We start from the raw sequence: 14919 nt of genomic DNA, 5'->3' as shown, positions 1-14919 counted from the left end.
TGGGATATGAGAGGGGTCCCCACTCCGAGGCGGAGAGGCTGTGGAGGCCAGAGTTGTGACTTTACTGCGAGGAATAAACATGTCTCAGTCTGGAGGAATCACGTGACTCTCAGGAAACAGGGCCTTCTGAACAATTCTCTGCAGGGGGATAATAGTTGATAGCAGGCCGCCATTCCTAGCAGCAGTGGCTAATATTTATAAAGCGCTCACTATGTGCTCTGTAGGCTGTTTTACATGGATGATCTCATTTCATCCTTATTGCTGCTCTGGGAGATGGGAGCTCATATTTCCACTTTGCTGAGGCTTACAAGGGTTAAGTTCATGAAACTAGTGCCAGGATTTGGTCCAGGCGGTGGGACTCCAGAACTTTGTTCAGAACCATTGTGCTAAATGCCACCCATCAAGGGACATTGCCCCGAGGGAACTGTAGCAGACCAGGGGGCTCCCCAGAAAACTTACATCATATCCACTCACCAACATACCTCACCCTGCGAGCAGAAAGGAGGTTGGGGCTCTCTGTCCTGGTGTCCCCCTGTTAACAGATCCTTCTAAAGTCTCGTCACAAACCAAGACCTCCTTGGGAGCAATCTCTGAAGTCTGTACTATCTTCTATCTGTCCCTCTTCTCCATAATCTGTGTTTTAGGGCAAAAGAGAGGGGCACCCCAATATTTCTATGACAATCATTTTTTCCCCCAGAGGTCACTGAGGTATGTAGACATGTTTGCTCTCCAAATGATGTGAAACTACCTTGCTATTCTAGTGTGTGTCTATCCAGTCCCTTTCCTTGGGGACCGACTGTGCCAGTTTGTACACTTGAGACTGCCACAGGGGTCCTCGCCGCTCGGCCCTTGATCTGTCTTTCCCGACGGCCTTCTTGTCACAGTCTAAGTGAACTGGAAGGAGCGGAGGGGGAAGGGTACGCCGTCCCAAACCTGACAAGACACCATGATACCAAGGTCTTAGTTGTTTGACGCTTGTAACACATTGCCCACAGACATGCTATTATAAGTGCTGGTTAAATATTCCTTGAGTGCTGGTTAAAGGTCGGGTTAGTGCTGTTTAAATACCACTTCAGCGAGCTTGTGTACTTAGCCCCCAGCTAAGCGGCAAGCCTGAAGCCGAGCTACCATTTACAATATTGCTTCTTTGCAAAAGCATGTAGTGAATTTTCACTTGGTCCCTAATATTTTTTTTTATTTTTTTGAATACGATATTTTAATCTGAGATTACATTTAGAAGATCTATATTTGATTTTTTTTTATTGGCCAGGGTTTGCAAGTTTCATTCTTCACGCCCTTCCTTAAAAGTTCTTTCAATTCTTTAAGGAGCAGTTTCAATACTTCACTTAGTAGCCGTTAGAGCCACCTAGAAGTGACAGAAGGAGAGTAGCTTCACTACATATTAGAAATTCTCATTTGACCTCAAAAGATGGAGATTTCCCAATTGTGCATATATTAAAAAGAGCATGCTGTTGGAGTCAAAAGCTTTTCCAAAAGGGAATTTCTAAAACGCCTTTGGGCTGCTTGCCAGGCGTCAGGGATTTATGGATTATTATTGTGGTGAAACTATTCCTTTGGATGTATAATTTCAGGTATGCTTCTTAAAAAAAAAAAAGAGAAATCTGTCAAGTTTCCTTAAGCTTTCACTTCCTTTTAATTACTGAATTACAGGTCATTTCTGATTCAGATAACCTGTAATTCAATGACAAAATTGAAAGCCTGTTCTTTTTCACGACTGATCTGGTAGTTTTGAGCCTTGCGTGGTCATTGAACTTGAATCAGACACGATGAAGCTTAAATAACTGCAGCATTTATATGAACAAGTAAATAATAAGACCTGACACTTATATTGTGCTTTATACTTTTCCAAGTTATTTTGTACATATTATTTCTGAGGGTGAACATAAAGTTGTCTGCAATCATTAGAAAGTGTTTCCAATTACAGATGAATAATTGTTCTTCTAGAAGAAGCTGGAAGAGTAGGGTGGTCTCAGGTAGAAATGACTCACCAGGAAAGGACTCCAGAGGTAGACGGGGACTCAGGAGATGTCCAGTGCAAACCATGACAGCATCAAAGACAGCTGTTTCCTGCTTCCCCTCTGTCTCTGTGACAACATCCCACCGACCAGTTTCGGAAAAGTCTGGACGCTTCGTTATGCTGCACACTGTGGTCTGAAAACAAAAGACAAATACCGTATTTCCCCATGTATGAGACACACCTTAATTTTGGGGCCTGAAATTTGGAAAAAAAATGTATTACATAAAGTTATTGGACTCAAGTTTTATTCATCACATAATTCGTACAACTCCTCATCACTGTCAAAACTTCCAACCATTAGCTTGTCCTCATCTGTGTCTGATGACGAATCACTGTCTTCATATATCGCCTCGTCCTCAGTTCCATCTATGGCATTTGAAATCTACAACCACCGTATAAGACGCACCCAGTTTTTAGACCCCAAATTTTTCGAAAAAGGGTGTATCTTATACATGGAGAAATATGGTACTTGCTTTTTAGCAATCACCTTGGGACCTCATGTAAGGATGGGTATGGTAACCATGTTTGGTATTTCGAGAGGGCCAAGTCTGCCTCGTGATAGGGGTTCTGTTAACATTGGCTTATCTTTTCCCTAGAGAAGTTAAGAAACGTGGGCAACGTCTCAAAAGTGGTCCTATAGACTAGGACCCCAAACATCTGAAGGCCTTCATGGGAAGGAAGAAACGTTCTGTTTGTACTCCCGGTGAGAAGGAAATGAATTCCAATAGTGGATGCACTGGAAAAATTTAGGAAAATGAGTTTTGACCCGTGCTTATGTCTGTGGTTCAGACTTCTAGTCATTTCTTCCCAATGGGGTTCATGAACAAAATTTATTTTTTTCCTTTCTCTTGAAAAAATTCTAAATTCCATGCTGAAAGAGAGTTTGGATTTAGAGGAGGAATCAGGAAATTCCGTATGTTAGTGATTTATCTGAGAAAAAGGTTAGCTGCAGGACAATGAGGAATCTTTATGATTCGCCTTATTCAGAGAGTTGATGGAATCAGGAAGTTTGTTTCATCATCCTGTTTCCATTGGATTGCAGAATGGGCCAGCCCCAGCGCCTTAATCTTCCGTAACCCAAGGTGTTCAAGGTGTCTTACCCTGAACCGAATGTATTTCAGAAGACCAAAGTGCTCAGCGAATTCTTGGAGATAGTTCCAAAATTTTTCTTGGTTCATGTAATTGGGATAATCTTCTTGGAAGGGGAAGTCACTGTAACATGACATTTCTTTGCTGACATTTGTCACTAAGGACTTGTAGACCCTGGTCATCCCATCTCTGGAACTTTCCTGTAGGGAGAGTATAGTTAACTTCACGAGTGGGGGAGATGAGAGGAAGAGGAGAGAGACCTTCAGCAGTCAGGGTTCCACTTGTCCTTCCAAAGAGTTGCAGGAGAACGTAGCGTCGGGTCCCCATGCGACAGTTATCAGAAATCACTGCTGGGATTCGAATGATTAGATGCCGTATCTTTCTGAAACTACAAAGAAGCTAACAAAATTGAACAGGGCTCTCCAAGACTAACCCTGCCCTTCAACGATTCCGTGAACGTGGGGCCCATGGTCTCTCTGCTTATCTTTTCCTTCTCCCCTCGCCGTGGTTAATCCTCCACCCCTCTTCCTTTGCCCCAAGAACAACTCACTGACTTGCCTAGTGATTGTCTATGTATATTTCCAAAACACTCTCTCTTCCTTGGCTCTTTCCCACCAGCTGCTGAAATCCTGAAGACTCTAATTTTAAAAATAGAACAAACCCCCTTTCAACCTAAGTCCCCGTCCAAGACTGAGTCTCTCTGTGCAGTCTCAAGCTTCATGAAAGAGCCCCCACGTCCTGGCAGCCTCTGTTTCCTCAAGGACTGCTCTGCATGTTGTTGTCTCAATCTCCATCATTCAAAAATCAAAACAAACACAAAGAGCTATGTAAAGGCACTGATGAACTTCTTGTGGCTAAAGCTAACCTCTAATGTCTCCTCCAAATCAATTTCTGAGTCATTACTTTCTCTAAGAAGCCATCCCTGACCCAACAGATGAGCGTGAGGTGGCTGTTGTGGCCCCATAGCACCCTGTACTTCTATCACAGCACGATTGCACTGCTTTGCAAACTGTAAGGAAGGCGGGGTCCCTGCCAATATTGTTCCTCATTGTATCCTGGTAGAGGGACATGAAAAGCACTTGTTGAATGAATGAAAATTCATAGAAAGTTGTATTTTTGAAAAAAAAATAGCATATAGATGACTGGAAGAAATTACATAGAAATTTTAATAGTGCCGACCCATGGGTATTGATTTTATATTTAATTTGTATTGTTCCTTTTGTTTAATTCAATATTCTAAAATGAATCCATGTTACTTTAGACTAGGAGAAGGAAACCAAACAAATTGTGGGGTCAAATAGCAGAAGGCACATAAAGCAGACCCAACCCTCTGTTTCCACGTTGACACTGGTGCTTGATGAGGCTCACAGACACCTGAAGAAACATCTTTCCTGGTACCTGTACTCCTAAGGTTGTGACCATCCCTGCTTACACACACTTGTTTATTCTGTTTTCTTCTATCCATCAACGACTGGCAAATGCCACCTCCTCCATGCAGTCTTCCCTCATTCAGACCAGTCTGAAGAGCCCTCCCTCACTTTGAGCTCTCACTGAATGTTGCTTTTCTCTCCACCCTGAAGCAATTAGTGCTTGGGCCTCCCATCTTCTCACACCTTATAACCCACCAGTGAGGCAGGCCCCCCTTCTGTCCCCACCGGAGACCCTCCTACTCCCAGTAACGGGGCCAACCTGGCCAGAGGCAGGTGGTGGCAGCCACATCCAGCCCCAGTTCCTGATGCTCAGGTCTCCTAATGGCTGACCTCGTCCTGAGCATAACCCCTGGGCTGCACATTCCATTCCAAAGAAGGACTGGTCAGTGCCTGGGTGCTTCTCGTTCTGATTATTTCTTTCGAGGTCAGGGTTCTTGCCTCACCCTTGCCAATTGTCTTCCCAAAGACCTGAACAAGGCCTGGGGGCAGGGGCTCCACCCCCTGATGCCAACTTCCTTCCTTCCTAAAGTGTTATCTGCTCTGTATTCACCAGTGTCATTCAGCTTACCCAATGTGACACTCCACTACTTTGTTTTGTTCTGTCCATGGGCCAGACATCGTCATAACTTTCAAGCCCGTATTTGTGTATCAGACATAACTCTTCCCACTGTCCCAGCCTCTGCCCTGCCACTGCATCTGCACTGTGTTAGCATGGCACCAGTGTGTGTGGTTGCAGTGAGCTGCTCCCCTCTGTGATCACCAAGGTAGGCTGAGGCCACCATGCCTGAGGAGTGACAGAGCACACAGCCAGGTTACAACGGATGGGGGTGGGAGGGTATGAGCTACTCACAGTGAACTTCCATAGCCCTCCGATGTCATTACTTCTCTCAAAGCAGGTGGGCTCTAGGTCCTCATCCAAGCAGCATTTGAGGGAGGACAGGCCACTCACACCGGCTCCAATCACGGCCACGCGCTTGACCATGGTCTGCTCTGTTAGAAGAAGGTCGAGCAAAGCTTCTTTATGTGGCAAGGCTGGAAGGCAGCCCTTGTCACAGAACTCAACTTTTGTGGTGATAGAAATACCCTCCTTTCATCTCTGAGCTCAGGCAGAATCACGTTTTGGTTAAAAGTAGGGCTCTGCAATTAGACTTTTGGGTTAAGTCCTGGGTTCACTTATTAATAGGATGAATGTGATGAACTGTTTATCTTCTCTGTGCCTTAGTTTTCTCATCAGTACCATGGGGATGGAAAAAAAAATACCTACTTTAAATATTTGTTATGAAATTAAATGAATGAGTATATGCTGGAAGCGTTGTAGAAGTGTGTCTGTTACATAGTAAGTGCTCAATTAAATTTAGCTCTTATTATTAGCTACTGTTGACAGGACATTGATCCCCTTGGGACTTTAGAGCCCTCTCAGTATGCCAGGGGTCCTTTGCTTTATCACCTGGCCTCCCTGAACCCTAGGAACTGCAGTCAGCAAAACTGTTAGTTTTTATGCAAAGCATCTAGAGTCCTAAAGAATAGCTAGTCATGGACCACCTCCAGCCATGCAGCAAAGATGTTACATGAATTGGGAGTTGTGGGGGGGAGGAGGAGGGAGTTCTTAAACTTGCACAGAGGCAGCATTGGCTGACCATGATCCAGAACAAAGTTCCCAAGGGAAGTCATATGGAACATTCTAGAGTCCCAGATGAGGTCCTATGGCAATGGGGACTCCTGTGCTTCTCAGGACAGGCTGGAGGAAGTGTCATGGAGGTTTATGACCAGTTCCTGATTTTGCAACTTGGGATTTTGCAAACACCACTGTAGCTTTGGCTTGGATCCGATGGCCTAACCATTTAGTTCATTCCAGAAAACCAGGTTTCTGTCATGCTGAGGCCCTTGACATGTCAGGTAGACTGAGGTGCAAGCACTGCCTTTCCCTCAACCCCCTTAACTAGTGCAAAAAAAAAAAAATCACAGGAAGAGTAGTTGAGACCTCAAAGTACTTGTTTCATAAGATACATGCAACTGATTTGACTTTGCCCTTGAAGACGTGGCACTTTGTGAGGAGCGATCTTGTTGTATAATAACCCTTACATAACTTCTGTAGTGTCATGCCACTTACCATAGTGGTATTTTCCTTGGGGAACCAAGAGAGAATATTTATTTTTAAAATTAATTTATTTTCCAATTACAGTTGACAAACAATATTATATTCGTTTTAGGTGTACATCATAGTGATTAGACATTTATTCATTTGTTGGAAAAGTCATGATGCATCTTTGCAATGAAAAACATAGAAAAAATATGTCATGACTTTTCCGACAACCCAATATATACCTTACGGAGTGGATCACCCCGATAAGTCTAGTACCCATCTGACACCATACACAGTTATTGCAATATTATTGATGATATTCCCTGTACTGTACTTTACATCCCCATGACTGTTTTTATAACTGGCAATTTGTATTTCTTAATCCCTTCACCTTTTTTGCCCAACCCCTCTCCTAATGGGTGACCATCAATTTGTCAAGAGAAAAAATATTTAAGAGTCCTGAGCACCAGTAAAAAAAAAAAAAAAGCACCAGAACACAAAGCATTATCATTTGACGCAACTTAAGGCCACGCTGCTAATAAGAGGCCGAGTCTGGGGTGACTGGATCTCTGATGTGAGGCCTGGGTGTATACATCTTGTCGGTCTGAGAGCCTGAGGTGGCCTGTGATTCCCGTTACTGAGCCTGTGTTCAGGCTTGCTGGGTGTGCTGGGACAGGCTGGGTGGAGTTTGTTCCTATGGCTGTGCAGCTGGCTTCCTAGTCAGATCAGCACCCCCATTCACAGAAACAAAGTGGATTTGCTCTCACAGAGGCCAGAGGAAGACTGCCAAGCACTTGGCCCTCTCGGATGAACCTGGTTCTGAAGTAGATCCAGGCACTTGCCATGTGGATCTCACTTGTTGCCTCCTTCTAAGTCTTACTTGCCATCCTGCCCTTTGTAAGGATGAGGCATTCATACCTGGCTTCATTACATGTAGGAACATTTATACTTCTTCCCCTTAGACTTTTGGTTGATTTTGGAGTCTCCACTGATGTGGGGGAGCTAGGTGGGCTGCAACGGGAATAGATGTGGGAGGCGGCAGAACCGGGCTCGATCTCTGTCTCTGCGCCATGTTACCCCGAACGACCTACCTAAACACCTTAAGATTTATAATAAGAAAAAACACTCACATTGTGGGATTGTTTTCAACAAAGTCACATTACTTACATGCAAGTACCTAGCACCAAATTTTTACCAAATTGTTCGCCCCCTACCACCCTAATTCCTTTTCCCTAGAAAAGACAGCTCACGCAGATAAAATGTATCAACAAGTTTGGAAACACGCGGACAGACGCACCTGTGGAGTCTTTGGAGTTGAGAAGCAGGAGGTCTAGACAGCTTCTGATCAGAAATAAATGACCTCCACCAGGAAGAACACTGCAATCTCTTGACTACTAAGCAGAGAGAGGCCTGGAGTTGGCAGATCTGGACTATGCTCTGTCTTTGCAATAACGGCAGATAAGACATGGTTAATGGAACTGGAAAAGTTCAAAAGGTGCTGTAGTGAATAGACTGGCAGCAAAGTCATTCAACAGATGCAAATTCATTCAACTGGCTACCTCTTGAGCCAAGTGTGGGGGCCTCAAAGATGATTAAATCCTTTCCTCAAGGAGTTGCCATCAGATGGAGAGAGGCCGACACCTAGGCGATCATGTGGTATGTCCTATCATGGCAGCGTGCTCTGGGTACAACTGCCTGCAGACACCCTTGGGCTGTTTGGCTATTCCTGGGGACCTAGTTAGATACATGGTGGAGGCTTGTCTTTCTTGGGCAAGAACACTGTGTCCTTGACAGATTGACTCAGAGACAGCAAAAACAAATTAGGAATTTGCACCTTTTGAAATTATGCCAGAGTTGCAGATAATGAATTTCTGAGTGGAGGCAGCCATTAAAAAAAAAAAAAAAGCTTGAAGTCACTAAGGGGAGTGAGTGAGTGACCTGGAAATTGGGAGATCTGAGTTCTAACCCTGCTTCTGCCTCTAACCGGCTGGACAAATAAACTTGGACAAAATTCTTGATTTGCCTGTGACATCATTCTCACATTTGTAAAACAGAGGGTTCTGGTAGTTTTCTCTTTGTTCCCTCCCAGCTTGAAAGAACTATTTTTTATGTCTGAATGCCAAGTAATGGGTTCCAAAAATAGTTGTGAGTTGAAAGGGAGAGGAGAATACTGCAGGCTTGAAGGGTTGCGGGGAGAGGAGGTGTGCGCATTCTCTCTGTAAACTGTAAAGTGTGCTGTGAGCATAAGGGCGCTCGGAAGCTGAAAGGTGGCTTGCGTTTAGCTCCTTGGTAGATATGAATCCTGAACTATTGAATTGGACTTCGGAACAACATGGAGAAGTCCATTCCATACCTGACCAGAAAATGTAGGAATCAGTTTTGAGACCCAAAGAGGCTTGAGTGATTTGCACATCATGTAATTGATGGTGATTTGTTTGAGGTTGACCTGTTTATATTTCTTATGCTCACCCCACCAATGCTCTTACTTTGTTGTCGGATTTCCTATTGTAACCATTGTGGAGTTGTTTTGTGTTTCCCAGTCTCATCCATATCATGACACTCAGAGGTGAGCCTAGAATTATAGCAAGTCCCATGATTCTGTTATTCTCACGGACACTTTCCTTTCGGGTGGTTTCTCCCTGAAACCTGACTTTTCCTTACAAGGTCCCTTTATTTCCCGACTTTCTCCTTAATTCTGTTGCTTTAACCCGAATCCAGAGGCGCCTGAAGAACAGAATCATATTAATTCTTAAGGAATGCACTCACCACGCAGACTAGTCAGGCTCTGCAAAAGCAGCTTCTAGAAACATTTCCCCATTACAAAAAAAAATCCGGGACACTTACCTTGTTAGCATAGAGCAGATACTCTGACAAATTATTTCTCAAAGCCAATAGCCAAAAATAGCGTTTGTCTTTAAAAACCAAACCAAACATGAAACTTGAAACTCGAACGCTCTGTTTTAAGAGAAAAATAAAGAAATGCTGACTTGGATCAAAATTCTCTTAGTTTAAAACAAAAACCATTCGTCTTTCCAGTTACGCTGGTGACAGCAGAAAGAATACTTATTGAGGGTAAAAAAAAGTTGTGTAGAACACAAGCTTGATACTTCCGTGATTGCAAGGGAGGGTTTAAGAACAAGTTAGAATAGGGCTTTCGGATTCGAAAGCCACCAACGACTTTTGCCCTTTCCCCCCACCCTCCTCAACGTCACAGTTCTAGCCAAGCCCAAAACTTAAAGGGAAGCAGGTGGTAACCGGCTGCTCTTCTCCTTGTAGCCTTTAGAGGGCGCCAAGTCACCCCAAAAGCACAGCCCTCTGTGAAACAAGGGGTCTGCTTAGTAAACCCTGGCTCGTGTCGTATTAGTCTCTTGAATGGTCGTCGTAGGAGCTGTCCAAAGGAGAAAGAAATTTAGGTGACTATCAAACCCTCAAGTTCTTCTACGTCCAGAGCTATCTGAACCCAGAAGTGTGATTAAAATTCAAAACTTACAATGAGTTTAAGCAGTTTCATTCTTTCGGGAAGTGTCAGCAGAGGGAGCTGGTAAAATGCATCTGAGAAACCATGAAATTAGTTTCACATATTCACCTAGGGCACAAGAAGAGGAACAAGTATAGAAGCAGTGGCGACGATAGACTACTAAATAGGCACCATCTTTTTTTTTTCTTCTTTCCTTTTCCATCAACTACTTGGAAGAGACCTTTTTTTTTTAAATTTTATTTTTTAAAGATTTTTATTGGGGAATTAGGGGAGGGGAACAGCACTGGGGAATCGGGGGAAGGGGAACAGACAAGTTGCTGTCCTTTTGTTCTTCAGTCTAGTTGTAGAGGAAGGAAGAGACCATTTTATAAAAGACCATCTTTGGTTCACTGAACAGTTTCTAGACCAGGAGCACAAATACAAATGATCAGAGGGGTCGGGAAGGTCGAACACAAAGGAGGGCCAGGGGCCAGGTAAGAAGCCGGTGTCTAAGGTTCCGCGAAATGGTGCTATTTGAGAGCACGGGCCCAATATGGCAAGGTTTTAGGCTCTTTTCAGTAGAAACCGGAAATCTGGAGTTTTATTTGAAATCTCCTGTTGGCAGAAAATTAATTTTTCTTTTGGAAACTATCAAGCCAACAGAGAAGTTGAAAGAACAGGTTCATTAACGAACACCAGTGTATCCCTCCCCCCTTTATTTCATCGACTATTACAAACAGTGCAACAAAGCATCTTTGTGTACGTATCTTGGTACACATGACAATCTCTGTGGGACAGATTCTAAGATGTACATATAATTGCTGTGTCAAAAGATCTATGCATTTAAAATTTTGGTAAATACTGCCAAATTGCCCCCAAGTGCATTTGATAACATTTTCGTCCCACAGTCCCCACCCTCCTCCTGTAATGCCCTGGAATGTCTCCTGTTGACTCCTTGTTTGTCTGGACGCGATAGAGGAGCTTTTACAGAAGAGCTTTTCGGTGACACGTGTTCTCCTTTGCTGACGTTTGGGTTTAACTTCCTCCCCCCACCACACGCTGGACTTGCTCCGTCTCTGCTTGCTAATCTGTCACTCAAATCACAGGCCCACTCTTTTCAAAGGCTGCTTGCACTTCCCTGAACACAGATGTCGGAAATAAAAACATTGCATAGTTAAACGGTATAACTCATATTCCTTAGGAAAATGTTATCCTGTTGACACAAGCTCATCATCTCATCTTTTCCCTTTTGGCTTGAACTTTTGGGGTCTACTTTAAAATGCCTAATCAAGTTCTTTTTGGCAGAGAAAGGACGAAGGGAAGGCTATTTTTTTTTCTTTAAATCAAAAGGCTCTGAAGGTAGACTATTTAAAAACAATGTATTTTGTTTTATACAGGACAGCACAACCCTGAAGGCTGTTGTTTTTCTCAATTGTCGACAGCCTCCACGTGAAACGTCCTACATTGGGAAGCAGTGATTGAGGGGGCACTGGAGTCGGGAGAACCCAAGAAGCTCTTATGTATCTCCTCTTACTATGACCGCTACAGGGAATGGCAGCACCCTCAAATCATACCGGGGTGGGGGGAGTATGGGGCCAGTGACCTAGACAAGAATGAGATGGGCCTGAGCTAGGGAGTGAGGACCCTAGTAGGGATGGTAGGAATAGACCAGTCTGTGAGATAATAATGGCTACCTTTAGGGGGGCTCCTACTGTATGCTAGACATTGGGCTAAATGCTTCATATGCATCATCTTCATTTATCTCTCCTCATGACGATGCTAAAGTGGTATTGCCATGCTTTACAGATAAAGGAACTGAAGCCATAACTTGCCCCAGGTTGTTCAGCAAAGTGGGTGGGAGTCCCACTGGCCTGTCTGTCACCATGGCTCGCACTTTTGCACACATTTCCACACGATCCCTGCTCTGCACTAGAAATACACTTAGCAGGACTTGTTGACTGTGAGACATGAGGTCTGAGGGTCAGCGGGTCAAGGTGACCTGTGTTTTAGTGGAAAACTATGGATGAATTATAGTGCTGTTATTCCTGGAGAGAGGTGTTAAAAGGTCACTTTTCAAAGGAAGCAAAATCATGACTCTCATGCAAAAATATAAATGGAACACAGTTAAAAAACTTTTGTATGACTTGTTATTAAAGCGGGGAATGGGTAAGATATATTACCAACCAGTTCAAAGGGGCACATGTTTATAGATCAGGGATGTTGACATGAATATGCAAACCGAGGCGAAATCAGTGGTCTCCACAGCGGGGGACAGAAGCCAACTGAACCTTTATTGGATGTAATTTACACGTCTATACGCAAGAGTTATTTTACATTGCTGTTGTCTATAATTTACAGAATTTTAAAATAGCTTCCATAGATTCAAAATCAGATAGCCCCAAGGCTGCACTGTGAACAATGCTTATTTATTTATTTATGTTTTCATGTATTCATTCATTTGACTATGAAAGAAGAAAACAAATTTTATTGAGTGCCGCTTATTTTTAAATTGCACAGTTCTGTATAATCATTTATTGAAATATATAATATATATTTTCCCTACAGGGGGTAAGGAGGATGATATCAGGGAGTGAGAGGGAGAATGTTGGAAAAGATAATGAGGTTAATTTTGTTTAACCTCTGCGTTTGAGAAGCCCATGACATATTCTGCTGGGAATGTCCAATGAGGAGCTAGGTCTATGGCTCTGAAAAAATAAAATAAAGCAAGCAGTAAGATAGGCAGACAGCTTTGGTAATGATGGTAGTAATAGCTGTCAGTAAACACGTATCAGAACTTAAGTTAAGCATTTTATGTAGGTCGCACCATTTACTCCTTATGACGCCCTCATGAAGTAGGGTGTACGTTAACTCCTATGTTCTAGAAAGGAGAAGTGACGCTTAGGAAAAGTGAATGACCTGCTCCAGCTCATGGGACTACTAAGTGGCAGAGCTTTCCACACTGGGCTCAGTTCTCTAAGTGCCTCCCTCATAGTGGGGGGCACGTTGAAAGATCCAGAGCCTTGAAATGTACGAAGACAGACATCTTGACTTAAAATGGGCCTCGCAGGGGCCACTGTTTGTATACACTAGAAAGAATGTCAAATCACTCTTGCAGATGAAATGCCTCAGAAGCCCTGATTTAAAGGATGCGTGCAAGAGGCCAGTGTTTCATATGTTTCCTCTTTTACTAGAATTCTGGGACCTCACTAAATTAATTTTTTAGTGAATGGGTGAAAAAAAAATACTGTTTCTCAGAGTGATTTATGGAATAATTTTAAGAGTAGGCATGAGGACCCATTCTTTCTATGGAGTCTATTCTACATGGTGGCCATGGAGTAGGCCCAGTGTGGTCACGGTCACAGACGAAGTTGGAGGGAGAAACAGGGAGAAGGATTTATGTGGAGATTCAGAAACACAGTGGTGTACATAAGGAAAAGACCGCCAAGTCCCAGAAGGCAGGTTGACATACACTCCTAGGCAGAGTACAGGTATTCTCATGGAGTGCCATTCTTGTCATATGACTTTTATGATGTCACTATTAAGACCTCTGAAGTATCTGAACACTGGAAATCACAGGTGGATTCAAAGCCCTGGAAGTATTTTCTGGAGATGTATGTCCTGCCTCAGCCACTTAATAGCTCTGTTACTTTGGACAAATCAATGGACACGTCCTTGTCTGACTTCTCTCATTGGTTAAGTTGGTCAGCCTTCCCAACGAAGACAGAGCTTTCAATAGCAAGAAACTCAGCTACCATCACTAGTGTTTGGCAGAGATTCAAAGACAGGCAGGGGAATCTACTCTATGCATCTGACAAGGCATTTAGGTCATCTTTTATTTATAGGAAGATCAGGAAAATGGCCCCAAGCAAAGCCAGAAAGCTAAAGAGTTGAAGTACACTTGCAAAGGGAGATGGGGATTCTTTGACGATTCGAGTTTTGGTGACCTTGAGCATTCGGTCCCACTGGGTCAAGATGGCATTTCTGGCTCCGTCCCATCTCCCCGGGCCAGTCAAGCGGAACTGGTATGGTGTGCACGGGCCGAAGAAGATGGTCAAAGCCAGGCGTGGATCCGTCAGGAACATGGAGAGCAGGTTGGGTTTTGCATTGATAGAAGTCAGGAGTTCATCTATGTACGTGATATAATCTGATTGTAAAGCTTTGCAGTAACAGAAGCCAAACCTTTATAAAAGGAAGGTTGGGGATAAAAGGGAAGAACAAAAAGATAAAATAACAATAACCTCAGAACAAGTGAAATTGCTAAAAGCAAACAAGTATGTTGCAAAATTTGGAATGGTTTTCTGTATTCTTCCCTCCACGCCCATAGCTGTCTAATGGTCTCACTGTAGTATTTTAAGACAAGATGGGTTCCTTGAAAAGATGCTCTGTAAATGTGGTTCTCCAAATTCTCTCAATGCCTCTAGTATTAGTTCTTTCATCAAATGATCAGCAGTTTCTAGAAAAAATATATTTTACATAATTTTGCGATTCCTAAATCTTTCTAAAACTCAATTATTGCTATATTTGTGTAATATAAAAAGCCACAAAAATTAATAGAGTGGAATTCCCTGTAATGCTGGTATTAGACCCTAAAATCTTCGATTGACTTATGTGAAAAGAAGCTTTTATATTGTGTAGTTCTAATTAATTTTCTCTGTTATACTATCATTCCATAACGGACATCCAATCATATTCCAGGTTGAGGATGAAAAAGAGACATCCAAAATGCTTTTATTGTTTTGGGAATGTGCATGAGGATAGAGCAACACTTAAGTCTGGAAGTCTATATGAATGAAAGAAGTAATAAAAGTTTCTTTTCTTGGGA

The 14919-nt window shown here is 43.1% G+C and overlaps 2 protein-coding genes across 5 annotated transcripts in view; both read right to left on the bottom strand.

The window, feature by feature from the left end:
* Positions 1-9814, bottom strand: part of LOC109385502 (dimethylaniline monooxygenase [N-oxide-forming] 4-like) — a 29674-nt gene extending 19860 nt beyond the window's left edge. The window contains exons 1-5 of one of the 4 annotated variants that reach the window (XM_019647868.1): positions 9485-9812; positions 7938-8081; positions 5408-5547; positions 3139-3327; positions 2010-2172 (exon numbers count right to left, since the gene is read on the bottom strand). In XM_019647868.1, coding sequence (XP_019503413.1) covers positions 2010-2172; positions 3139-3327; positions 5408-5539 — 484 coding nt within the window. In that variant the 5' untranslated portion in view covers positions 5540-5547; positions 7938-8081; positions 9485-9812. Of the gene's footprint in view, positions 1-2009; positions 2173-3138; positions 3328-5407; positions 5548-7937; positions 8082-9484 lie in introns of all 4 variants that reach the window. The other 3 variants (XM_019647879.1, XM_019647859.1, XM_019647887.1) reach the window with 3 other exon arrangements.
* A 2555-nt stretch (positions 9815-12369) lies between these two features.
* The window catches only part of FMO1 (flavin containing dimethylaniline monoxygenase 1), a 20266-nt gene continuing 17716 nt past the window's right edge, over positions 12370-14919 (bottom strand). Inside the window, exon 8 of the mRNA XM_019647852.1 lies at positions 12370-14276. Within this exon, the coding sequence (XP_019503397.1) occupies positions 13934-14276 (343 nt within the window). The 3' untranslated portion in view covers positions 12370-13933. The remainder of the gene's footprint in view (positions 14277-14919) is intronic.

Source organism: Hipposideros armiger, unplaced genomic scaffold (genome assembly GCF_001890085.2).
Source record: "Hipposideros armiger isolate ML-2016 unplaced genomic scaffold, ASM189008v1 scaffold_6, whole genome shotgun sequence".
In the NCBI taxonomy this organism is placed as follows: Eukaryota; Metazoa; Chordata; class Mammalia; order Chiroptera; family Hipposideridae; genus Hipposideros; species Hipposideros armiger.
The sequence above is the reverse complement of the archived record's forward strand: the minus strand, read 5'-3'. Positions and strand labels throughout refer to the sequence as shown.